General features: G+C 37.6%; 1 protein-coding gene across 1 annotated transcript in view; it reads left to right on the forward strand.

Annotated features, from left to right (window-relative positions):
- The first annotated feature begins 9,604 nt into the window (after positions 1 to 9,604).
- LOC136751835 (cilia- and flagella-associated protein 47-like) overlaps positions 9,605 to 26,854 on the forward strand; it is a 40,403-nt gene continuing 23,153 nt past the window's right edge. The window contains exons 1-21 of the mRNA XM_066707594.1: positions 9,605 to 9,903; positions 10,888 to 11,042; positions 11,754 to 11,869; positions 12,139 to 12,277; positions 12,471 to 12,702; positions 13,153 to 13,322; positions 13,436 to 13,566; positions 13,865 to 14,100; positions 14,899 to 15,094; positions 15,191 to 15,413; positions 17,945 to 18,097; positions 19,183 to 19,366; positions 19,923 to 20,019; positions 20,387 to 20,603; positions 20,947 to 21,191; positions 22,298 to 22,428; positions 22,845 to 22,967; positions 23,240 to 23,371; positions 23,831 to 23,908; positions 24,795 to 24,939; positions 26,597 to 26,682. Of these exons, the coding sequence (XP_066563691.1) occupies positions 9,754 to 9,903; positions 10,888 to 11,042; positions 11,754 to 11,869; positions 12,139 to 12,277; positions 12,471 to 12,702; positions 13,153 to 13,322; positions 13,436 to 13,566; positions 13,865 to 14,100; positions 14,899 to 15,094; positions 15,191 to 15,413; positions 17,945 to 18,097; positions 19,183 to 19,366; positions 19,923 to 20,019; positions 20,387 to 20,603; positions 20,947 to 21,191; positions 22,298 to 22,428; positions 22,845 to 22,967; positions 23,240 to 23,371; positions 23,831 to 23,908; positions 24,795 to 24,939; positions 26,597 to 26,682 (3,339 nt within the window). The 5' untranslated portion in view covers positions 9,605 to 9,753. The remainder of the gene's footprint in view (positions 9,904 to 10,887; positions 11,043 to 11,753; positions 11,870 to 12,138; positions 12,278 to 12,470; positions 12,703 to 13,152; positions 13,323 to 13,435; positions 13,567 to 13,864; positions 14,101 to 14,898; positions 15,095 to 15,190; positions 15,414 to 17,944; positions 18,098 to 19,182; positions 19,367 to 19,922; positions 20,020 to 20,386; positions 20,604 to 20,946; positions 21,192 to 22,297; positions 22,429 to 22,844; positions 22,968 to 23,239; positions 23,372 to 23,830; positions 23,909 to 24,794; positions 24,940 to 26,596; positions 26,683 to 26,854) is intronic.

The following is a 26,854-nucleotide window of genomic DNA, read 5'->3' on the forward strand; positions in this document are numbered from 1 at the left end:
TGCTGTTGTAGCCCATCCGCCTCAAGGTTGTACGTGTTGTGGCTTCACAAATGCTTTGCTGCATACCTCGGTTGTAACGAGTGGTTATTTCAGTCAAAGTTGCTCTTCTATCAGCTTGAATCAGTCGGCCCATTCTCCTCTGACCTCTAGCATCAACAAGGCATTTTCGCCCACAGGACTGCCGATATATATATATTAATCAGTATATACATTTAGTCTTTATACTGAACCGAAATTAGTTATAGATATTAGAACTACCTGATGTTTATTGTTACCATATAGAATTGAAAGTTCTCTCAATTCTAAATATGTTCCATCTCCTTCATATTTTCTTGAGTATAGGTTCAACCTTTCCGTTCAATAAGCTAAATAAGAAGAATATGTTATTTAGTGATTGATTTTTATGTAGTAGCTATCCTTTTGTTGATTCATTGTTTCATGTAATCCCATCATTTTGTGTAGCCACTGCATGTTATATTGGCTACAATTTTTTATTTTATTTTTAAATAAAATTCATGATCACTATGACAGCTTGTTGAAACTTTATTTTCAATTACAATTTTGTTAGTCTTCCCAGGATCAGGACCCAGATCTAGTGTTAACATTATTGTTTAAGATTCTGCTGGCTCTTTACTCAAAAGATTTATCACCAATGTAGTATTCCTGACACTTTTTCAAAAAGAGATAAAACACAAAATAAACATAAAAGGCATTATGTTACAGCACCTCTGCTTTCTTGTAAAGGTGCAGTGTATTCTAAAGTAATTATTAGTGAGTATGTTTTGCATAGATAAATGCATGATCAGTAGTTTCCTGACTGTCTCTCTCTCCTTCAGAGTTATTCTATTTAGTTGTTTTTACTGTTACCATTGAATTATTTAAACTGCATTAATACCTTCAAAGATCAACTATAAAACTAAATTGGAACATGATTAGTCTCTTCTTTTTGGTGAGTGGATCTTCCAGTGGAATAGTTACCTTCTAAAACTTTAAAGACTTTGACAAAACATATATACCAGAAGTGTTGTACAGTTTGTATTAATCGGGAAGACAATCTGGACTGTTGTTGTATTAAGAACAGAGGTAACGTGTAACATCAAGATTATTATCCAGAGAAGAAGAATGAAAGGATGTTCTGACCGTTGACTGATATTTCTGGATATATAGATAATGTCAGGGATGAAGAATGTAGGCACTCCTCTGTTTGGTATGTAGTAAATGGTGCCTATTTTCAGAGAGTGCAATCTCAGAGTGAACTTTAGTAAATAACGATGCCTCCTTTTCATTAGTGTTAATGGTTGTGTAAGAGGCCAAGTAAGAATGCATGTTCGTGACATGAAAAGTCTTACTAAAGTAGACATCCACTTTTCTTTGAAATAATGGTTGTCTTTAACATTCACCTTAAAGAGTGAGGAGGAGGAGAAGTGCAGGAGAAGCGCAGGGAGAAAAGGAGAGCAGTGAACTACAACAACAACAACAACATTTGGCTGTTGGACTTTTACAGTACTTTGGGTTTGCACTTTGGACTGGTTTGGGCTGGTTTATCTTTGTCTGTCTTTGTCTTATTTTGATTAGCAACATGTTTAGAGAAGGGCCTGTTTCACTGTGTAGTTAGGCTCAACAAGGAGCTAGGGGTTTTGTTTTCAGTTTTCTTTTGTTTTCACTCCGGCACTATAAATAAATCTTCACTTTTGCACCGTCTCCCCCTGTTACTGGGTTTCCTGAGGACCCACCTATTTCAAGAGTCCAAAATTGTGGCAACCCCCCATGGTGTTATAAGAGTTTATGAATTATAATTGGTTAGACCCATCAGTAAAAGCCAAAACTTACAAAAAAGTATATCACAATTACCTACATGATAATATACTAGACTGACTAAAGATCAATTTAAGTCATAAATTGAATAAATGGGTGGTAAGACAGAGTTACAAATATATCTCCTTTGGCAAAGTACACATTGAAATTACAAAAATAATTATACTGAAAGGAATATAACCCCAGATATAAAATATGGAATCACCAGGATTATACCTTATTGAGCAAACAGGAATATGATTTAAATTTTGATTAAACGTTTCAGTTCTGGAAAAAAGTCAAACAATTACAAATTGCTTTTAAAAATAGATGTCTGTGATAAATTGCCTGGCATGAGGAACATGACGTGTTTCTGGCATCAGTAATTATAGCTTTAACTGATATGGTTGTAACATCTTCAATTTATAAATACTTGCTTGTATGTATTACAAGCTGTGTGTACAGCACTCTAATGCCTCGAAGTCATTTTAAGGTTTATTAAGGTTTAGGCTACTGATTTTCTTCTCTTTAGTGGCCCTCAAAAGAGTTTTGATACACAAACAAAATATTTTTTATTAATTCATCTTTATTCACACTATTGCATGCAAATCATGTTGGAACCTATAATTTAATTTACTTCAATACCAACATAGCCCACTGAGCAAAGCAATTGGGGATTTTGTTATTTTAGCATGGATGTCACCTTGTTAATGGAATTGCCCATTTTATTTTGATAACCTCCAAACCTAAAACAAAAACCCAATTTGTTCATGTAAATTTCGATTTCTATGTGCATTGTCTCCACCTTGTGGTGAGAGTGCTTCCTGCAAACAGTCAAATTCATGGAGCTATGTGCATACAGTACTCCACAGATTTCCCTGGCAGGGTTTCGGATGTTTTGTTCCCTTACAAGATAACCGCAAACTGTCCATAGATTAGCAATCTTATTGGTCAGCCTTAACATTCTTTGCTCGGTTTGTGATTGGTGCGTTACTCCTTTTTGTTTTTGAGCAACAGATACAATATTCTACAACTAACAGTACACAACTATTATTTGAACATTTAGTATACAGTATGGCAAAAAGCAGCACTTTTCTAACTCACTTTTCCCCCTCTTCCAAACAATTGTAACTTGCCCCACATCTAATTATGTGACGAACTGATACGCGTGCATGAGTACACTGTAAATGGTATGGAGGCCAATCAGGTCATAATACATCGGATTCCATGCGTACTTTATTGGTTTGCATGTGTACTATATTGGTATAAATGAATACATTAAAACACAGATACAAACAAAATAGTTATTAAACTAACAGGCCAAAATTTATATACACATTTATATTTTGAAATGAATAAACCTTTACTTATTATGCTGATCAGCATAATTTATCCTCTATGGTTTGTGGTTTTATTTCTACTTCTGTGGTGTCAATTTTAAAGTAAAAAAAGACACACAGCCAGGAAGTTAATACCACTGAGCTCTGTCCATGAGGTGCATCTGTCATGTTGCAGCTTGTTTTTTTCAGTAGAGTCAAGGAAAAACTTAAATTTCAATACATAATGCAAACTATTTAAATTAGCACATTACACAAAGATTATAAAAATTGACACTTTAGCTTCCTTCATTACACAAAAGTTAACAAAATTTGGATCACGCTGGCAGGGATGAACATCTCAGAGGGATTGGGTGTCATCTGAGCCTGGGTAACAGTGTAGGACGTCGTGAAATTATACAAGTTGTCCAGCATTTTCTGTGTGAACTGCAATTAGAGATAGAAGCAGAAATTCAGGTAATGGTCGCACATGCTTCCCATACTTCATTGGTGATGAACCCAAGGAGCTGCCACACTGGGGCGCCGCTGAGGTCAGGGTAGGAAAAGTACACGGCCCCACCCATTCCTGCAGGGAAGGGCACTGTGCCCAGCATGAACACCACCACGTGGTTGATGTTCTCATAGTCCGGGAGGTTGAACACAAACTTGTCACTGGCCACCTGTTGTACATCTGTCTGTACCTGTAACAAGTTGGAAAGTCAGTGTTTATGAGGTCCCAAGCTTTAACATGAAAGCATGCAGTTCTGATGTTACATTTTGGAAGTAGGTACCATATGACATATCTGCTATCTGATGTGGTTAAAATCACAAACTCAAACATATAAAATACACTTCATTAGAACACAACCAAAGGAATCTTGTGCTCAGGGCCACCAATGCTGGTCAGCCTGTGACTATAAGGCCGATCCATTTTTCAGTTTGGTGGGCCAGTCAATTCCCATGTGGTCCGGTCGCCCCGTGTAGACACCCAGAACCGCACATTGCCAACACCCACCCCTCCCGGACCACACTTTATTGGGACCCAGACTCCACCAGCCGTCGCCACCCTGGATAAAAGTCCAGGGCCGCCCCTGCCTGTGGCTGATCGGTCTCTTGAACTCCTGCCCCCACACAATGAAGCCGAGAGAATAAACAGGGTAATTACCTATTACCAAGTTTGGGGTGTAACAGAATACAAGTAGTGGCGTTATGTAGTCAGATTACAGAATTTTGATAGTTGTGTTAGTCCGTTACCTTACTCCTGTCAGATGAGAATTCTGATTACCAATCCTTTTTTAAAAGATATTACCGATTACTTATACACACTTTACATTAAAGTGTAAGGGAATCCGAAGGGGCCCACGTGTAGTATTTTAGCAACATTGTTTTTATTTAGCCAAAGAGCGGGTGATTTGATGCCATTCTACAACAAGCAGCAGAATGGAGCTGCTAGTCAGCATCCCAACTAGTAACACACAGCTCTACAACTGTGGCCGTGTGGCAACATTGTGTGTTAGCAGGGATCCCCTTTATTATAGAAAATTGCTTGATCCGTGCATCTTCAAAGATAGAACAAAATATAAGCATTAAACGTACTTACAATTTACAGACAAGGCACCCATTTAAGTTTAAGAAAATAGGTTACACGATATCAGTGAAAAGCAGAAAACTGAAACCAACTCCTGCATTTAAATGACGGTGAATGTGATACACCTTCTTTGACATTAACACATAATTGATGTCTGATTTATGTCGGTTTGTAAACAGAGTAAGGGTATCAAGATCAGGCCTGGCGCCTCAGTTGGACTATTGTGCCCCCTCACATTTTATTTTGATCCATTTATTAATTGTCCATATAGAAATGTCTTACAGTAATATGTATTCTTGTTACAAAACTGACGTGCATTGCCACAGATATATTCTCTGGATCCCCAAAACCTCAAACAATTCGAACACTGACCGCACATTAAAAACATTTAAAACTTTTTTCCAGATGTCAGGTGACAAATCTTCTAAATGTCTGCAAAAACACATGACTGCATATAAGGAATACTACTATCAATTTAATAAGAAACTGTCTTAACAATGTCAAGAAGTATTTTTTAATTTAGGAAGGTTTTTACCATTCAATGAGAATCTGAGAACATACCATTACACATTATATTCCACTTACTAAAATTTCCTTGCAACACGACCTCAACTATACATGTCTGCAATCAGACTTTGTAAATGTTAATTTTGTAAGATTAATAAGAGTATTTCTTCACCAGAAATTCTGAGAACTTAAAGCTTTAAGAAAATGAACTTACCAGTATTAAGAGCATTAGCAACGTTACATATTTCAAAGGCTAATTACAAAGGCAATATTTAGAAAGGAAAACCTGAAAAGCACAGGGTGCTGCTTGGGAATGGGGGGCAAGGTCCTCTCTAGATGGCTGGGTCCACTCCACCCTCCAGTGGAGTATCTCAGGGTCCTCCAGGCTCATCCCCTGTGGTTCCTCCATGGTGAAGGCAGCAGAACTTATCCACTCACCCGGGGAGCAGGCCTCACTCCTCTCCTCCATCTGGAAATAGTGCCTGCATTCCTTCTCCATGCAGGGCCACCGGGAGAGGGCAGTATGCAGTATGCAGTCCTGTCTCTGCTCATACCTGAGGAGACCCAGCTCATTACGCATGATTCTCTTGGTTAATGCACCCACCCCATTAATGTAAATAAATAATGCTTATATATAATGAATATATTATTCATTTTAAAACAGTCACGACTTCCTTAAAAATGTAAATTGTGAAAATCACGAGTTACACAAACACTTCTTTGACCTTTAACCTTTAGGGCAGTCATTTTGTGATGCTGATGTGGCATTTGGCCTTCATAAACCTAGATTATCCCAGGCGGCCATCTTTAAACTCATACGGTTCACCTTGTTCACCAACATGAACTGATCTTCAAGTATGGGGGAAACACAGCAGTGATTTCTGAGAAAGAAAGGCAATGTAAGTTTTCCTACATGCCTCATTTGTTTCACATTCACACATTGTCACACAAGAGGGGTAGTTGGGGAAATATTCGGATACCAGTGGTAACCTTTAAAAAACAAAACAAATGTAGATAGTTCACTCTGTCACACACTTCCTGGGTTTCAGGTGGAGCCCTGATGCAGGTCAAGACATGGCGGAGTTGGGAGAGTGCCCGGACAAAGGCAGGAGCGTGCGCTAGCCGATCGTCCAGGTACAGGACACACTGGGTTCGGGGCATGAAGAATAGCATATGCTCTCAAAGGTGGAAGGGCCATTGCAGAGGCTGAAGGGTATTACCGTTAAACTCCCACAGTCCCTGCCCAATAGAGATTGCCATCCTTGCCTGGGCTGCTCTTGCCAGATTAATCCAAGGAAGGGGATACGAGTCCTTCCGGGTGACGTGATTCAGTTTCTTGTATTCCACACAGAACTGCCAATGCCGCATACTCCTTCTTCACAAGGACAGCCGGGGGTTGGGGTATGATGTTCCACAGGGCAGTCTGGGCTTGGAGGATAAGGATGGCGGTTCTGGGGTCACCGTGGACCCAGCGGGCGTTTCTCCAGGCCCCGTGCAGCTGCGGTGCTGGTGGACATTGGAAGTTGCGAGCGCATGGTATTATGTGAGCTGTTATGTCGATTTGCTATGTAAAAGTAATGTACTGTATTTTGTAATTTATATTGAAATTAAATTATTGAGATCAAGATATAATTATATTATTGATGCATAATTTACACTCCATGTCTGTGAAACTGTGCAAGAAAGTAGTCTTTGAAAGTTTTATATATATATATATATATATATATATATATATACACTCACCTAAAGGATTATTAGGAACACCATACTAATACTGTGTTTGACCCCCTTTCGCCTTCAGAACTGCCTTAATTCTACGTGGCATTGATTCAACAAGGTGCTGAAAGCATTCTTTAGAAATGTTGGCCCATATTGATAGGATAGCATCTTGCAGTTGATGGAGATTTGTGGGATGCACATCCAGGGCACGAAGCTCCCGTTCTACCACATCCCAAAGATGCTCTATTGGGTTGAGATCTGGTGACTGTGGGGGCCAGTTTAGTACAGTGAACTCATTGTCATGTTCAAGAAACCAATTTGAAATGATTCGACCTTTGTGACATGGTGCATTATCCTGCTGGAAGTAGCCATCAGAGGATGGGTACATGGTGGTCATAAAGGGATGGACATGGTCAGAAACAATGCTCAGGTAGGCCGTGGCATTTAAACGATGCCCAATTGGCACTAAGGGGCCTAAAGTGTGCCAAGAAAACATCCCCCACACCATTACACCACCACCAGCCTGCACAGTGGTAACAAGGCATGATGGATCCATGTTCTCATTCTGTTTACGCCAAATTCTGACTCTACCATCTGAATGTCTCAACAGAAATCGAGACTCATCAGACCAGGCAACATTTTTCCAGTCTTCAACTGTCCAATTTTGGTGAGCTTGTGCAAATTGTAGCCTCTTTTTCCTATTTGTAGTGGAGATGAGTGGTACCCGGTGGGGTCTTCTGCTGTTGTAGCCCATCCGCCTCAAGGTTGTACGTGTTGTGGCTTCACAAATGCTTTGCTGCATACCTCGGTTGTAACGAGTGGTTATTTCAGTCAAAGTTGCTCTTCTATCAGCTTGAATCAGTCGGCCCATTCTCCTCTGACCTCTAGCATCAACAAGGCATTTTCGCCCACAGGACTGCCGCATACTGGATGTTTTTCCCTTTTCACACCATTCTTTGTAAACCCTAGAAATGGTTGTGCGTGAAAATCCCAGTAACTGAGCAGATTGTGAAATACTCAGACCGGCCCGTCTGGCACCAACAACCATGCCATGCTCAAAATTGCTTAAATCACCTTTCTTTCCCATTCAGACATTCAGTTTGGAGTTCAGGAGATTGTCTTGACCAGGACCACACCCCTAAATGCATTGAAGCAACTGCCATGTGATTGGTTGGTTAGATAATTGCATTAATGAGAAATTGAACAGGTGTTCCTAATAATCTTTTAGGTGAGTGTATATATATATATATATATATATATATATATATATAGGGAGAGGGAGAGGGAGGCCTATTATAAGTTCAATATTATCTGACATCCACATATCTGCATATTATGCAGGTATTGTGAAGCCTTGTTGAGATGAGGGGTTCACCTTTCACCGGTAACATTATTTGTGTAGTATTTGGAACAGATGTTTTTTTTTTCTTTTTATTAATAGTAGCCTAAGTACTACCTCAGTACTGTGATCTATATTAATACAATTCAAAAGACATTCTGTTGAATGTTTCTTAAAAGCATTTATCATAGATTGTAGACATGCTCTCAGTTAAAAGGTTTTATTTTAAACAATGAGCCACATTATTATATATGTATAAATTATATAATGTAAAAAAAACAAAAAAACAATGTTAAACCTCCTTGCTAATAATATAACTACAATACTAGGCATATTTACAATATTTACAACTTCATGTTCCCTTCCCCTGAGCTATTAACTATGACTTCACATCTGGTCTGCAATTATCTAGGATGTAGGACTTTTTTCTTATGCACCTATGTCATTTTGAACGTATAATTCGTACTGTTTTGATCTGTAATTCTAGACTGTATTGCACATTTATAATGCTCTTATGTTTTGTAAGTCGCCCTGGATAAGGGTGTCTGCTAATAAATAAATATTAATAATAAAAATATTAAATTATTTATAAATAATACTATCTTAATACATACATCTTTTCAAATAGAAGATCAGTTCAAGCGGTACAGTAGCCTACTACTAGAATAACCACTGGTTAACCAAATATTTATTTTATTTTACAACAATTTGTGTATGTGAGGTATAACCTATAGGCCTACACAGAGTATTTTAACAAGTTACAGTAGGCTATACAGATCAAGTATGATAACTTCAGACCTAATCAAAGTAACTAAAATAATACTCAATAACTCCTAATAAGACTGAGACAATAAAATCCAGCCTATACTTATCAGATAATACAGTAATTTCTATTACAGCGTGCTTTTTTCATTTAATAAGAAAAACAATCGTCTGCAAATAAATGTTTTCAAGTAATATTTGTATGTATAATATGTGACTGTTATAAATAAGTATAAACAACAATAAATACCTCTTCAGCATCTCCGCTACTACCTGTCGCGTTACAGTCAGTACACTCCTGTCCCTGGCAATATGGTGGCCGGCTTGCATACGGTCAGGCACAGAGCGGCGCAGGCGGGACCTCTCTAGTGATTCTACATCTATGGTGGTGTATTTGTTGTATCAACGAAGAGCTTAGAAACCATCAGTGTAGTTTGGCTTTATTACATTCGTTATTAACACAATAACTAAAAAACACTAAAATATTCACCCCCACCACAAAAAGTAGAATATAATGAATGTATCTTCACTGGAATTGAAAATGAACGCAATTAATATACATTTCGAATATTGTGTCGCATTTTCTGCCTAAAAGTCAATGGGATGCGTTGCTTGGTAACCCGGACGCCACAGACTTGGCTCCTGGAAACTCGCTGGGACACAAACTGTCGTCTCTCACCCGACCTCACAATTAAACAATTAATTAGTGTTAAACGCATGGTATTGTCATGCATACGGATGTGTTAGGTGTAAGAATTTCTCCTCCATCTGTGGAGTTTTTTGACGTCAAAGCAGGAGACTCATACACAGCTACTGTGACAGTGAAAAACATCAGCAAGTCGGGCAAAAGAATCCGAATCCATGGACCTCAATCACAGGTATCATTGAAATGTGTCAACTGTCATTTCTTACTTAAACGCTGTTATTTAAAGTGTTGTTTATTCACAATTCATTCACATTTCTTAACCTACAGAGGCGCTAGCCTGTGTATAACGCATTTTCTCTATTTTTGTATCAGTATTTGTGTTCATTGATTTGTTGTGCTTCTTTAATTTTAAATGAATGCTTGCATCTTTCGTCGTAAAAAATTAAAACTTTTGTGTATGCATTATATCTCCATTTTAATTTAAACAAATGTTGGTGAAAAGAGCCACGTTCTTCCGCTTTGTTACATGCGCCTTTTAGGATGTGTTTCTACCACCACGAGTATATCTGACTCACTCACTCACTTTCACTCACTTTCACTCACTCACTCACTCACTCACTCACTCACTCACTCACTTACTCACTTTCACTCACTCACTTACTCACTCACTCACTCACTCACTCACTCACTCACTCACTCACTTACTCACTTTCACTCACTCACTCACTCACTCACTCACTCACTTTCACTCACTCACTTACTCACTCACTCACTCACTCACTTTCACTCACTCACTCACTCACTCACTCACTCACTCACTTTCACTCACTCACTCACTCACTCACTTTCACTCACTTTCACTCACTCACTCACTCACTCACTCACTCACTTACTCACTTACTCACTCACTCACTCACTCACTCACTCACTCACTCACTCACTCACTTTCACTCACTCACTCACTCACTCACTCACTTTCACTCACTTTCACTCACTCACTCACTCACTCACTCACTCACTCACTCACTCACTTACTCACTCACTTACTCACTCACTCACTCACTCACTTTCACTCACTCACTCACTCACTCACTCACTCACTCACTTTCACTCACTCACTCACTCACTCACTCACTTTCACTCACTTTCACTCACTCACTCACTCACTCACTCACTCACTTACTCACTCACTCACTCACTCACTCACTCACTGCAGCTCTTCGAGTTGGTGCTGCTGAATCCAGACACAGCTGTCGCGCCTGGACTGTCACTGACGGCGACCCTGCAGTTCTCGCCAGACAGAGATGAAGATCTCAAAGAGCGATTGATTCTGGTCTCCGATGACGATGTGCTGGAGATCCCGATTTTAGCGTACGTGTGTCTATTCCATGATGAATGAAATGTGAATGTAACACTTGAACTTAATGTTTGTAACATTAAAACTATTATCGCAAAAGCACGCCATCATCTAGTAAAGCTGCCCAAGCATTCGCACACCGCTGCCACATGGCTGAGACGATTCACTGGTCAACTGATTGCAGTTTGTAATTCTTTATTGATCATGTTTTAATTAATTAATTAATTAATACAAATTGCATGTTAAACGGAGTTTTTGCAAATTCCAAATTGCAGAACAATTCCTTTTGAAACAATATAAGCCAACACTTTTAAAGTTTGCAATTCAGAGACTTCCTTATCATTCCTATCATATTATCTGTGTTTATGTATGCATATATTGTCTATACCAGTGGTTTTCAAACCAGTCCTGGAGTACCCCCTGCCCTGCTGGTTTTTGTTCCAATTGAGGTTTTAATCGCTTAATTGACACCTTAATTGACCTAACAAAGCAATATTCCATTCAATTAAGTAATTAAGACCTAGGTTGGAACAAAAACCAGTAGGGCAGGGGGTACTCCAGGACCGGTTTGAAAACCTCTGGTCTATACCTATACAAGGGTGCTGCATAGAGAGAAGGGGTAGGCAATATATATATATATATATATATATATATATATATATAAAAAATGTATAAATATAGTCCTAGTTATAAATATAAAATATCCTTTTTAAAAATACAAATAGGTTTTGTCCAAGATGTTTTCTTGAGGTGGATTCAGAAGTGGACTTCGGCTCACTTGTCGCAAACAGCAAGGTTATCAGTGAGGAGATACATATTTTCAACCATGGATCTGCCCCAGGTAATTAAAAGAAAAAGTGCCTGCACTTTGAGGATACTTTGTAATGCTCTGTAAATTTCACTTGTGCAACCACAAACTTCATCAGCTGTATCAGTATTTGAATATTATGATGATGGTGATGATTATTTTGTGTGGCTGTTTAAATAACTATTCTGTCATTTAGTCTGACACACAGTGGTAGTTCACTGAAGTTAAGGGATGGTTTAAATTATTCATCAGAACCTGTCAATGTGATGCAGATTTTATTATTTGTTTTCACATTCCTGTAGGTGCTTTCAAAATCGCATATAAAGGAGCTTCGCCTGTCAACATTTCTCCTACCAGCGGGATTGTTGAGCCCAAAACAATTCAGCTAATTAAAGTTGAGCTGTGTACAAACCAGCCAATGACTGTCAATGAAGTGGCAAAGTAAGTGCAAATGCCCAGAATATGCAATGCAGTGTTAATTCTGAATCTAAATAATATTTTGGATCATAAAGGAAAATCAAACTTAGCTTTAATCAGCCTTATCAACTTCCCTAAATGTATTGTAAGTTTGTAATGTAAGGTTTTGGTTACTGCTTTTATATATTATTTTCTTCGTTTCTGTCATGTCTGTTAGAGTTAAACTGCAGGATAGTGAGGATACATTTTTAAAAATCAAAGCTGAAGTGGTGGAGCAGGCTTTGGAACTGTTAGCCTCCACTGCCAGTGGGGAGAGACTGGAATTTGTGAGGTTTGGAGCTGCGTACTTTGGAACAGCCAAGCTGGAGCAAGTGGTTTTGTTCAACAACAGCCCCCAACCCTGTGACTGGGTGGCAGTGCTGCAAGATGATGCCATTGGTACTGAAGTGGTAAGACTTTCATTTTCTCCAGTCTCCTATATTTCAGCATGTTTTCATGTGCACATTTGCAGACAGTGTATAGCCAGGTAATTCAACATGGCTTAGATAGGACATTTCTGTTATATTTTACTTCATGTTTAATTGGCACCATATTAATTGGCCAAAATTATCCAGTATATCATAGTTGTAGTTTTAACACAACATGAGCTCTGGCTTAAATATGGTAACAAAATAGGCATCTGTTTTCTTTTTGCTTTAACATACATGAGGTTCACAACACAGTATGCAGTAAGGTAATGTAAAAGGCGGATTTGTGAAGTTCAATTAAACATGACAGGGATTTGCCAGTCTGGCAGCAGTAGCTCATAGCGCTGGCATTCTTGCAAGCATAGCAGGGGGATATCTTGGAGGAGATTGTTATTAAAATATGATATGACACTGCAGACTTCTCTTTTCCAGGGCACTGATATAGAGAAGAGTACAGCTGCTGCTCTACTGCAAATGGCGCTGAGAAATAAAGGGAAGGAGGTTGATGCTGCAGCACTGATCTCATGTCTTCCCAATGAAGGCCATCTTGGGCCTTATGGAAAGATCATGCTTTCCCTGTGCTTCAGTCCGGCATACATCAGGTATAAAAATAAGTTAAAAATGGCAACAAAGAAAACAAAAAATAATATACTTTAAAGGAATGGGTTACTGCAAAAATGAAGTGACTTAGTAAAGAATCTGTCTTCTTGTCTAGGAATCTAGAGGATGAAACTAATTGTGATGAACCAGCAAAACAGGACTATTCCCTTTTCATGAAATTTGAGATTGTTGGCAGCAAAGACAGTTTCATTCATGACCAAACCAGTGGAAGACATCCCAACAATGGTAAATAAACAAAACAAGATCTTTCTCAATTGAAGCCCCTTTTTATCTTCTCATTTAATGCACTCTGGCACCACTGTGCACTTTGGATTATGATTTTATTTGAAGTAAATAGTATAAGTGGCAAAATACAGACTCACCCTTACAAGCTAACCCTCCACGTATTCCCGGGATTTGATATATGTGTGTGAGTTTCTCTCTCAAACAAGCCAATATAGTGTTTGTCTGAATTAATGAATCTGAATATTGTATATATATATATATATATAATTTGTTTAATTCGTACATCTTATTCTTTCAGAAAATAAACTGAAGTGTACTGAATTAGCAGTAACCGGGACCGGTCTGCCAGTGTCTCTCACTCCTACTCCGGGACCATGCTTTGATTTTAAGGAGATCTATATGGGGGAACGTGTTGAGATGCTGTGTGTGCTCCAAAACAGGTCCCCATTGCTTCCTGTAGTCTTCAGATTCCAAAAAACAGCTAATTTCATCATCTCTCCTTCAAAGGGGAAAATAGACTGTGGACTGCAGCAGGTACTCTGCATTGTTCGGATTCATATTGTTACGCACAGTGCAAATGAAAAACATATGAGCATGCTGTGTATATAACATTGGTGTTGCTATGGTATGAGCAAGTCCAACAAGTAAAGTGAAAAAACAAATTCCCCTAAGAATAACATCATTCATTATTACATTACAGTTATGGCTTTGGCCATTTGAATACAACCACTCTGTTACATATGTTTTTCTGCAGTGTTCTGTGATCTTTGACTATGACTAAAACATCCCTTAATCTTACAATACAAATGAAATATCCTCACTTAGGTGTTTATCAATGAATTGTATTTTCTCTGAAAGCATGGTGTTGTTACGTGCAGTATCACAGGTCAACCACTAGCTGTCAGTGGTTTGCAGATTTATGGAATATAAGTAATTTGGATTTAATTAGAAATTACAGATAGGCTGATGGAGCATTTGATCTGGGATATATAATCCAACATTTCAGACTTGGAAAATTAAAATTGGTTTTAGGAGGTGTGGGTTTTTGGTTATTATGTTATGGTGGCCAATGATATTAGCTGTTCAGTAAGGAGGTTAGGGGAGCATCACATAAGGTGACTGTGATAAAGAGCTAGAGTTATTTTCTCCATGTGGATATAGGCTTCTGTTTTTTAAATTAATGTTGTCAGTGTTAAATATTGTGAACTAGCTCAGCTGAGGTGATTAAAACATTTCTGTTAATCCTGTATCTGTATTGTTTTGTTGTTGTGTAATTATTATAGGGGGTAGATAAACCAAATAGATTTTTTTTCTACTTTTTTGTTTTTCCAGGATGTAGTATTGTCTTTTGCTCCGCATCAGATTGGATCTTTTACAGTTTGTCAGTTAATAGACATATTTGGCCAAGTGGCAGTGCTTGGCAGATCCTCTGTACAGCTGAAGTTCAGGCCTTTCCATCAGATTGGTCTCCGCTTTTCTGGCACCTGCAATCCTCTGTCCAAAAAGATACAACCCAAGTTCAACCCAGGTAAGTCATTCCTGAACACCAAATAAAACACTGTATTCATATGCATACCTGTATTGCGGGCGGGATAATGATCTGTGCTTTGTTTTTCATTTTAAGGCATAACCCCTGCAGTCACCAATGAGACAGGGCAGTGTGTGGAGGTAGACGCGGAGAAGCTGGCGAACTGCTCAAACATGGTCCGGATGGCAGTGCTGAGTGCTTCTAAAACAGGCATTCATGCCCATAGGAGGAGCAGGAGTCTGGAGAGAAACAAGCTGATTGCTTTTCCCAATGATCGCTCTGCCAGTATCAGGCCACACTCCAGAAATGAGCATTACAGGTATATTACCAGTAGTGGACATTTTATTTATTTAATCGTCTACTCATTTATGTATTTTTCATGAAAAAAGTGGATGATGCTAATTGTACGATTAAATATGTCATATTTAGTGCTGTCTAATGCACTGTCTAATGGAAGTCACAAAACCACCAACTTTCATCTGCATCCCTAATTAAAACTGAAGTTTGATAAAATATTCCAATATTCCTTTTTTATAGTGACATTTTTCATAAGCATCTACAGTGAGGGAAAAAAGTATTTGATCCCCTGCTGATTTTGTACGTTTGCCCACTGACAAAGAAATGATCAGTCTATAATTTTAATGGTAGGTGTATTTTAACAGTGAGAGACAGAATAACAACAAAAAAATCCAGAAAAATGCATTTCAAAAAAGTTATAAATTGATTTGCATGTTAATGAGGGAAATAAGTGTTTGACCCCTTCGACTTTGTGGCAAAACCCTTGTTGGCAATCACAGAGGTCAGACGTTTCTTGTAGTTGGCCACCAGGTTTGCACACATCTCAGGAGGGATTTTGTCCCACTCCTCTTTGCAGATCCTCTCCAAGTCATTAAGGTTTCGAGGCTGACGTTTGGCAACTCGAACCTTCAGCTCCCTCCACAGATTTTCTATGGGATTAAGGTCTGGAGACTGGCTAGGCCACTCCAGGACCTTAATGTGCTTCTTCTTGAGCCACTCCTTTGTTGCCTTGGCTGTGTGTTTTGGGTCATTGTCATGCTGGAATACCCATCCACGACCCATTTTCAATGCCCTGGCTGAGGGAAGGAGGTTCTCACCCAAGATTTGACGGTACATGGCCCCGTCCATCGTCCCTTTGATGCGGTGCAGTTGTCCTGTCCCCTTAGCAGAAAAACACCCCCAAAGCATAATGTTTCCACCTCCATGTTTGACGGTGGGGATGGTGTTCTTGGGGTCATTCCTCCTCCTCCAAACACGGCGAGTTGAGTTGATGCCAAAGAGCTCGATTTTGGTCTCATCTGACCACAACACTTTCACCCAGTTCTCCTCTGAATCATTCAGATGCTCATTGGCAAACTTCAGACGGGCCTGTACATGTGCTTTCTTGAGCAGGGGGGCCTTGCGGGCGCTGCAGGATTTCAGTCCTTCACGGCGTAGTGTGTTACCAATTGTTTTCTTGGTGACTATGGTCCCAGCTGCCTTGAGATCATTAACAAGATCCTCCCGTGTAGTTCTGGGCTGATTCCTCACCGTTCTCATGATCATTGAAACTCCACGAGGTGAGAGTTATTTTGTGTTTCTTCCATTTGCGAATAATCGCACCAACTGTTGTCACCTTCTCACCAAGCTGCTTGGCGATGGTCTTGTAGCCCATTCCAGCCTTGTGTAGGTCTACAATCTTGTCCCTGACATCCTTGGACAGCTCTTTGGTCTTGGCCATGGTGGTGAGTTTGGAATCTGATTGATTGATTGCTTCTGTGGACAGGTGTCTTTTATACAGGTAACGAGCTGAGATTAGGAGCACTCCCTTTAAGAGAGTCTCAGCTCGTTACCTGTATAAAAGACGCCTGGGAGCCAGAAATCTTGCTGATTGATAGGGGGTCAAATACTTATTTCCCTCATTAACATGCAAATCAATTTATAACTTTTTTGAAATGCGTTTTTCTTGATTTTTTTGTTGTTATTCTGTCTCTCACTGTTAAAATACACCTACCATTAAAATTATAGACTGATCATTTCTTTGTCAGTGGGCAAACGTACAAAATCAGCAGGGGATCAAATACTTTTTTCCCTCACTGTATATCTTCAGTTGATATAGCAATTTATTATATCATAGTCATGTTTCACTATATAATTTTGTAATATATTATTGCATTCCCTATCCTTAATTAAATCTTACCACGGTATACTTGACTAATTTTCTTTGTGGAGTGGAATTTCAGAGATGACTGAAATGAGAACGATCATTTATAAAATTATTTCTACTATAGTTACACAGATCTGTGCAAAAGCTCTGGTTTCTCATTGAAAGTCAATTTTCTTTTAACTTTCTGTAATGCTGTTGGTGGACAGTAGCACAATATGTTTTTTTTTTAATAAAGGTTTATTTTAGCCTTGAAATGGTTTGGAGACACTGGTCTGATGTAATACTTTTGGACATGGTGCCATTATTATTATTTTATTATTTTTATTTCTGGCAGACGCCCTTATCCAGGGTGACTTATCACAGCTTGGTAACTTATTCAAGTTAGCAAATTACAGACAGTTGTGGACATTTCTCCAGAAGGAGTAACATACTTTATGACAGATCTATTATATTGTTTCCTGTACACACACATGCAATACTGCCATTTTTGTGTAATCGTTCCCTCTTTAGAAATGAGGCAAAGCTGACCGAGATGAGAGATTGAGTGGTTATAATGTGCTGTCCTGTAGTAATTTAATGCTTAATTTCAGTACATAGATTTGCACTGGTTTGTCTGTTTTTTCAAAAAAAATCTGAATGTGTAAATGTCTGTTTAAATTGTATGTATTGTATATCTTATGCTTCAGGACAATCTTTACCAAAGCTGAACGGTACAATTATGTGGATCCTGAGTTTGCCTATACTGAAGAAGAGGAAAAGCAAAGAAAAGCACATAAAGAGTATTACCTCCAGTTCATTCATAATCTAAGAGATGTACGTCTTCAAAAGGCAAAAGAAAGGTATAATATATCGCAGCATACCATTGACATGGCTTTGCTTTAGTATAGTATTCATATAATTATATCAGACTTTTCTGAATGCATATTATAGAAAAACTAAATGTTTTAAGAAAGAATGGTACTTCTTCATAATAGTTGTAATAATACTTAGCATTCTGTGAAAGTGTACATTTTAGATAGATCCAAAGTGTGGTTTTCTTGCACTTTTCCTTCTGTAGTGGGGTTTGGATGCAAGGCAAAGTACCTAATGAGACAATGATGCTCATGCAAATTGCCCAATTAATATAGTGCCTGATGTTCAATGCATCACAGTAATCCCTAAAGCAGCTAACTGAAGCTCTAGAGTTCACAGCCTTTTGGAGTCTGGAGATAGCAATAATAATAATAAAATCTGTCCAGTAACAATGTGTGAATGATTGCTGTGGGGAAAATTCCTTTAAAATTATAAGAAGTAACTCTTTTTTTACTGAGTTGAAAGGAAAACACGAAAAGCAATTTATCTCTTGGCACATAGCGGGATTGTGGTAAATTATAGTTATCCACACTGGCGGGTAACTAATTTAATGTAAATTTCCCAATCCCTGCAAATTGATTAATGATTATTGCACTAAAGAGCATTCATCTTTAAAGGCTGTATTTACATTTGACATGATTCATTTCTCGGTGTTGGTGATGCCTGTGGTATTTTTACAGTACATTGCCATTCTGACATGCCGCTTACTTCTTCTTTCCCTTCCATTCCCAGCAGTGTGAAAATGTTATTTGATTAGATTTTTATTCATTTTAATAAACAAATTGAACAAGTTAGTTTGCAAACAATGTACATTACCCTGACAAATGTTCAATTCAGTGAGAAAATGGCAGTCTTTCCATTTTATAAGCACAACCCCGTTTAATGAAGTATGTGTGGTTGCAAAGAGTGAAAAGGATGTATGTTTTTTCGTCAGGAAGAACATTTTCTTGATATATTTGGTATTCAGTCTTATGGGACTTGGAAAACTAGTTACATATGAAACAGACAGGGGTAATAGGTTTCTTGACTAACAAGAACTAGTTGATGATGCGAAACATCACTGTGTCTCTAGAGAGCTGGGGGACACCAGAGATGAAGTTGACATTGGCATCAAACCAGCAGCAGGACTGCGGCCCAGAAGACTCTTGCTTCGTGACATTGAATCGGGAAAGGTAGAAGAAAGGTCTCTTGGGAGAAGTAGGCTCTTAACTACATGTACCCTGGCAGCAATGGAAACAAGGTCCACATCCAGACCAGTAAGTTTAACTGAAACGTGTAGACATTGTAGCAATGACTGCTTGATGCTATCTTTGTGTTACTGAGCTGGAGTCCTCCATTCCAGTCCTCAGTGACCACAGGGCATTCTGGTATTTCTTACAGCTCAAACATTGCAAACTTAACTAAGCCTGATTAGTATATTAATTGCATTAATCAATGAATCAATTATCCTTTGGATTGAAAAAATCCAAAGAAACCATTTGGTCTTCAGCTCTTGAACAGTGGGTTGAAGACCCTGGGTATATAGAAGTTTATTGAACACTAGGTTTCATGGTAATCTGGTGAATATTGGTATGCTTCTCTATTATCTCAAATTACCTTATTATCTACATACTTGTTTTATATTGTTAAAAAAAAGATAAAATACTATTGGAGGGAAAAATTAAGAATGTGCAAATTGATAAATGTGCCATTTAGCTTAATTGAATACTTGTGAGGTGGAAGTGACTAGCTGTCTGTGACAGTTATGTTTTTATAAGATGAATGATGAAATACCAGTTAAAAAAAGAAAACTTAATGCTTATACCTGAATAGGTCAATGATGGGATTAATGTGGTGCCTTCAACCACTCAAGAAAAAGAAGACTGTAGCAAAACCTTGACAGCACAGCAGCTTCATCAGGTTATCATTGGTAAGAACAATACATACTTGTTTAAAGTGTGTAACTTAGGGGTGAAAAAGTATTAGAATGGAACCAGTTTTAAAGAGACCTCCTTTTCTTTGAATTGACTATTTGTATTCTTGGATATTATTAGCATATCACAGTTCCTTTGTATTAGGCTTACAATACTGATGTTATGTGTTTAGGAATTTTTAATTTAGCCAATTTTTAATTTCCTAGGATCCAAGGGCAAGGTGTCCACGGATCTGTTTACCTTCTGAAGTCAGTGTGTGTTTATCTGTTATCATATGTATTGATAGATATTTATTAAAATATATATATATATATATATATATATATATATATATATATATATAAATTTTTTTTTTAATTCCAGGACCCTCTACCATAAACTTTGGTGACGTGTGTGTGCAGTCAGTCTCTTCAAGACAGCTGAGCATTGTGAATAACCTGCCAGTGTATGTCTGGGTACAGGTGGAGATTGACTGTCAGGAGCTGCAACAGTCTAGTCCTCTGTCTCACGTTGTACCACCTGTATCCAGAGCTTACTTGCCCCTTGTGTTTGAGACCAGTAAATTGGGCAAGTTCCAAAAGTAAGTTATGAAATATTGAGAAACACGCTTAGGAATTTGAAACAGTGAAGCAATAAATGAGGTCAGCAATATGTCTGGTATAATTAGTTGTTTATAGTTGTTACACAGTTCTGGACAAAGGTTTTGTAGATTATAGAATTTGTAGCCTGTGTAGCAACCCGTTACACAGTGGCGTGAATACTAGCTGCAATAGGAACCCATATTGATGCAAATTATACTCTTTACAAAACATATAGAAAAAATTCCCTGTAGGGTTCTGTTAGCCCTGTTCTTTGTCATTTATTTTAACTGCTTATTTCTATAGTTGGAAAGACAATAAAACCTTTTTTCCTACACTTTACAGGTCAGTTACCTACACGGTTAATAAGAAGCATGCTGGCCATATCCTGGTGGTGGGCACAGTTGTCCCAGTTTCTTTGGAGCTCTCAGCTGCCGAGATAGTTCTCAGCCCGAGCCACAACTTCCTGGCAGAAGCCGGGTACAGAGGCACTGTCACACTGACGAACCCGAGAAACCACCCGGCTGAGTTCACCTGGAAACCCATTATCACTGAAAATGGCATAGCTTTCTCCATTCGACCTGCTACAGGTAATTACCTTCATCATCATCATCATCATCATTATTAATAATAATATTATCTTACAGCAGTGATCTAAGTGCTCTGAAAACTGAAATGCCTTTTAAGTGCAAATAATTCCAGAGTAGTTTTATTCGATTCACAATGAACATAACTAGCTTTGTGTTAACAGGCAGCATTTTTGTCAAAAGGTGCATCTTATGGTTAATAATCATAATAATAATCGTATGGTTTATTATTGGAACACACAAAATTCAGGCATTCTTCTACCTGACATGCCTGAAGTAATAGAAGTGACAGAGGTAATTACAGAATGCATTAAAATATGAAAATTGCAGCCTTTCTAGAATGAGTACTTGCAGCGAAATCTAAAGATCCAGGGAAATATTGAACTTTTTGCTTTTTATTAATTCAGTTGAATGCAGAGGTATTCATTTGAGAGAAACTTCTTGCATATTATAATCATTTGGCCCTCAGGTTGAGTTTTGTGATTTGCTGTAGAAGAAGGGAGCCTTATAAAGCCACAGTAAATCTCTCTGGTGCTGGTGCTATTAGGTGCATTGTGGATACTACATGCAGGGATAGTGGAGCACACCGCCGTGAAAGTGATTGTTGGCTGATTTAACGTATCAACCAAACTCTGCAGCTACTGCCGAGCTGTACATTTAACTTGTAAATTATGACTCACTGATGTCTGAATTGTCAAGGCATGTTCTACTGAAGCCATTTTATTCAACAGTCTCAAAACAATGAAAATGCATCTAATGTCTGTCATTTTATAATCAAAATGCATTTCCTTCTCTTTATTTAAATATATATATATATTTTAAATATACGATTTCAAAGCCCAGTATTATTCTGATAAACAGCAACAAGAAAGACCTTCAAGGAAAATGAACTATAATGATGTTTTGGTTTAGAGATATTGTCATACATTTTTTGTACTGAAACAATTTGGGAAAAGCTTGACAATTTTTCGAAGTACAAATTATTTGTATGTATTTTTATACTCTTCTGTCTAACATCTCATAATTGCTTTATGTGTATGAATGCAATATTTGGTTTGTGGTCTTGTTTATCCTACAAAAAGTGCTCAAACAGTATTGTGTGTGCTCAGGAACTGTGGAGGCCTACAGGGAGCTGGATTGTGAAGTGGTGTGGCATCCCTCTTACTACTCCCCACTAGAGGGTGTCTTTGACCTGTGTGTTCACCACGGCAACACCACCGGTCTTAAATGTGTTGCTAAGGTATTAATGAACAGCTTAGTTCACACAAGCAGTTTTTATCTACATTGACATGACATTTGTTGCCTGCCTGTGGTGACCCAATCAAAAAGTATACTGCTGACAAGATGGCAGGAATTAATCATGCTTTTGTCACAACACACAACATTAATCATGACAAGAGAGACAGAGCTATAGTTAACATGGTTTTAAAGTTTTGTAGAGTTCCTTCTTCCCCTGATTAATGAAAATTAGTGTTACAGCTATGGTACAGGGCTGCTGTTGTATTTATAGAGGTGTTACTGCTAGAAGACAAAATAATCCTAATTTTCCACTGATCCTTACATCTGTAGAAAATATTTGAAAAAATAGAAATTCAAATCATAAGTATCAAATGAGCATGACTGCATTGTTTTCCTTGTTTTAATTTTGTCCACCAGGTTGGTTCCACAAATGTGCAGTTAGTTGAACACCATATTGTATTTGGAGCAGTGGCTCAAAATTTTACTACCGTCAAAAGGGTTGTTCTTCGAAACACAGGACAAAACCATGCATACTTTCAGGTAGGTTCCCAGTCAGACTGTTCTTACCCCTCACATGATCAATCAAGTTACTTAACTGTTCTTTTATACTGTCTTATATTGATCTTACATATCGGATTTGGAGAGCATAAAACGATTTAAAACATTTTCCATCAACATTAAAACAGAGAAGCATCAGAGAAAATTGTGTTCTAACATGAATTGCTTTTACTACATTTGTGGAAGTGTTTAAAAGTCTGAGAGTTTAAAAAAAAAATGTATGTGTGTGACATTATTATGTGTGTTTGTGTCAGGTGTTTGATGTGTACCCACTGCCCGGGATGAGTGTGACCCCTTCAGAAGGTGTCGTGCCAGTGGGGGGGCAAAAAGAACTTGAGGTGCACTTCACCCCCAGCGCAGTTGTGAAATTTGACACCAGAGTGGAGGTGAGGGGAAAACAACAAACACTGTAGTGGATTGTGTTCACTTTTATGTCAGAACAAATGAACTCAAACTCTATTATTGTTTTTTTTTAAAAAGGAAACAAATGTAAAACACTTCAGAAATTAAGTTTTCATTTTTTAAATTGAAGTGTGGATCCTCAGTATTAATATTTCACTTCTTTCTATCTTTGAAACAGCATTGGTTGATTATTCTGTTTCACACAAGAAAACTGACAATTTAATATTGGTTAATCAAGGGGGAGCCCTAGGCTGAAGCAATTGGCTTTTGTAAAATAATGTAATGCAAGTTTGTAATAGTCCAAAGCTCGTATTATTTCCATATTGAGTTATTGTAAAACAAACCAAAATATACTTGATATTTAATCTTATTATAGAAGCTAATTCACATTGTGTCTTTTTTTGTTAGACCTGAACTATGCATTTGAATCTTGCCTTTATTAGATTGCAGTACGAAAAATGAAACCCTTGGAGCTAAGGATTGGTGGATCTGTGGAGCCCCCTCAAGTAGATATCAATGTGGTAAGAATTAACATTTGATTAAAAAAAAAATATATCTGGAAATACTCAAGAGCATTCTAATAATTTCAACGGAGACATCAGAGAAAAAGAAAAGTAATAAAGTGAGAGAAATAAAGTGCTGAGAGTAATAAGTGCTGTTGAAGCGGCCCGTAACCTTCCTTTGCCAGGAAACATGTCGGAGAGATTTTGTGAAAAACGGACTTAATAAGAGATCCTGAAAACAGTATTTAATTACATAAAAGTGCAGTAACATAAATTAAAATGTTCAAATACTTAAAGAGGTTTGGAGGCGGTGCCTAAAAATATGATTTAATTGCTTTTGCAAATTATTTTTTATTGCAGAAATAACAGATCTGCTGCTGATGCTGCATTGAGTTTAGAAACAATATTGCATTCCTTTCACCTGGAATGGACTGGGGTGTCTTTCTGACATTTTCTTAGATCCCAGGCACACAAACTATACCTTTCACGACTAAAGCAAAATATACAGGACACTTTGGAGTGTGATATACACTGTACATCCAAACACATTGGACTATGGCACTCACTGGCTCAGCCAAGGTATACCTTGAGATAGGAAACTTGTGCAGCTCAATGATCACATTTTGTATATACATGTATAACGTATCTTATCTGTTAAATATATTTTTCACTACATTGTCACAAAAAACAACAACAACAGCATCAGGCAGAATGGATACAGTTTAATAGCATATGCAGCAGAGTGGGAAATCAGATGGTGTACTTGGAACAGTGCATCACTGCTCCTTTAAATATTTTTCTTCCCTTGAGATCAGGTGATGTGCTCTCCTGTCCTGTAGAAATGGCCTTTTGAATTTATGGCAGAGCTGCTTCTACCTTGTTCTCCTTTGTGTTTATTGTGCAGAAAAATTTCAACTTCCATGGCGTATATTCCGGTTCTACCAAAGCAATTCCATTCACTCTTCAGAACAAATCTGCTGCTAGGGCGAGAGTGGAGTTTGATTTGTCAGAGCACAAAGACTTTGCTGTAGTGTTCAGTGACCACTCTGGTAAGCTTTAATGATTGTTATTATTTTCCTCCCAAATCTGTTTTTTTTTTTTTTTTTGTGGTACACAAACAATAATAAAGCCTTTAACAGGAGGTAAGAAAACTATATTGTGAAAACCATGTAGCACAAGATCTATTAAAACATCTCCAGACAAATGTGTAATACCCTATGGTAAGTGTCTCAAGTGCCTGACTGAGAGGGTAGACAAGGAGTTGAAATACTTGATTTATATGGAAGACCACTGGCTTTCAACTACCATATTTAAACAGACCTACCTCCCTTTAAATGTCCATTGTGCTGAGAAAACAAAGCAATTAAAAAAAGAAAATAGATTAAAGTACCACTTATCACTTAGCCCAGAAAAAAGCATCACACTGATTAATCCAATTTCCCCACCAGGTGCAATGTTGTGTGGCACCCGATTGCAATCAAAACATCGTATTTCTTTAAAGCAGACTCATAATTATTCCTCCTGATTGCTTCTCTGATGTTTCAGTATTTTGTTATGCTAAGTTCAGCCAGAGATGTGTCTCCAGTCAGAATATCTTACTATTATGGAACATGGGCTGTACAATGTTCAGTTTGTAGTGATCAGTTTTCTTGAACAACAAACATCAGAGAAAACAAACAAACAAACAAACAAAAAACACATAGCTGAACAAGTGTTTAAGCTTGTGTTATCATTATCTATTAAACCATTAAAACTTGATTTAACAATACAAATTCCAGCTTTAAAGATGGTTAGGTCATTTAAGTGTTTTAATTTTGGGGGAAAATTGGAGCAGCAATGTTTATAAGTAGACACCTGATTTATGACGATTTATTTTATGGGCAGCAAATGCTATCAATGATAGAATCGGACTTACGATAGCTCACTGGTCAATACATAATGTATAACAAGTAATAATTTCCATGAATGTATTGATTGATTCTGATTCTCAAATCCTTTATTAAATAACAAAATAAAATTGAATAGAAAAATGCACATGAAAGACTTCAGTCATTCAGATTCTAGTAACCCTATATTAAATTGGAAAGGGAACGATTACATTTTTACAACCAGTTATGATTTTAATCTCTAGTGATTCTGTTGTGATTCATGATGTAATGGCAGCTTAGAGAAACTGGATTCATAATGAATCTGCAGCTATGTCCATTAGTTAAACACTGAGTTTTATAGCATGGAGACATCATATGATGAAGGATAATGCATTTAATTATGTATAACCCAGTAGAGAAATCAATCATTCATATTTTCTCATTTTATATTAAAAAAACAACTTGTTTTATGAATTACGGAATTAATACACTGCTTATGTCAGTTTTAAAAAGTATAGCCAGGATTCAGATTCTTTGAGTTATTGGCATATTTTTAATGAAGTGATGAAATAAACCCCTGATCTGGGGAGTGTGTTGGCATCTTCATCTTTTTCTTCTTCAAACATGTATATGCATTACATACCTCAAACTGCAAAATATTCTTTCAAAGAAAAATGTATTTTTTAAATAACTTTTATGATTATATTTTACAACTTTTCATAACACAATTTCTACACTTCACTAAAGTGTTTAGAAGGAGTTATATTTAGCATGGATGGGCTTCTGTTGTTCATCACAGACACTGTATAAAAATAACATGCTGTTGTGCTTATCATAGGTAACAACAAGGAGCCTCATCTATATTCACTAGAGATGGAAGGGAAACAAAACGTGGAATGTTTTTTAATCTTCTCACCCAAGGAAGTAAGATCTTGAAAATTATAATGCTTTTTTCTGCATAAGTTATATATTTACATATTTATTTGTCTTTTATTTTCTCATTCCAAGAAATTCAGTGGAGAAGCTAATCTCTTTCACTGCCGCACTTACAATAAAGCAGGAATAAAAATGTGTGACATTTGTGTGTATGTACATA

The sequence above is a fragment of the Amia ocellicauda genome, chromosome 6, assembly GCF_036373705.1.
Source record: "Amia ocellicauda isolate fAmiCal2 chromosome 6, fAmiCal2.hap1, whole genome shotgun sequence".
Taxonomy (NCBI): domain Eukaryota; kingdom Metazoa; phylum Chordata; class Actinopteri; order Amiiformes; family Amiidae; genus Amia; species Amia ocellicauda.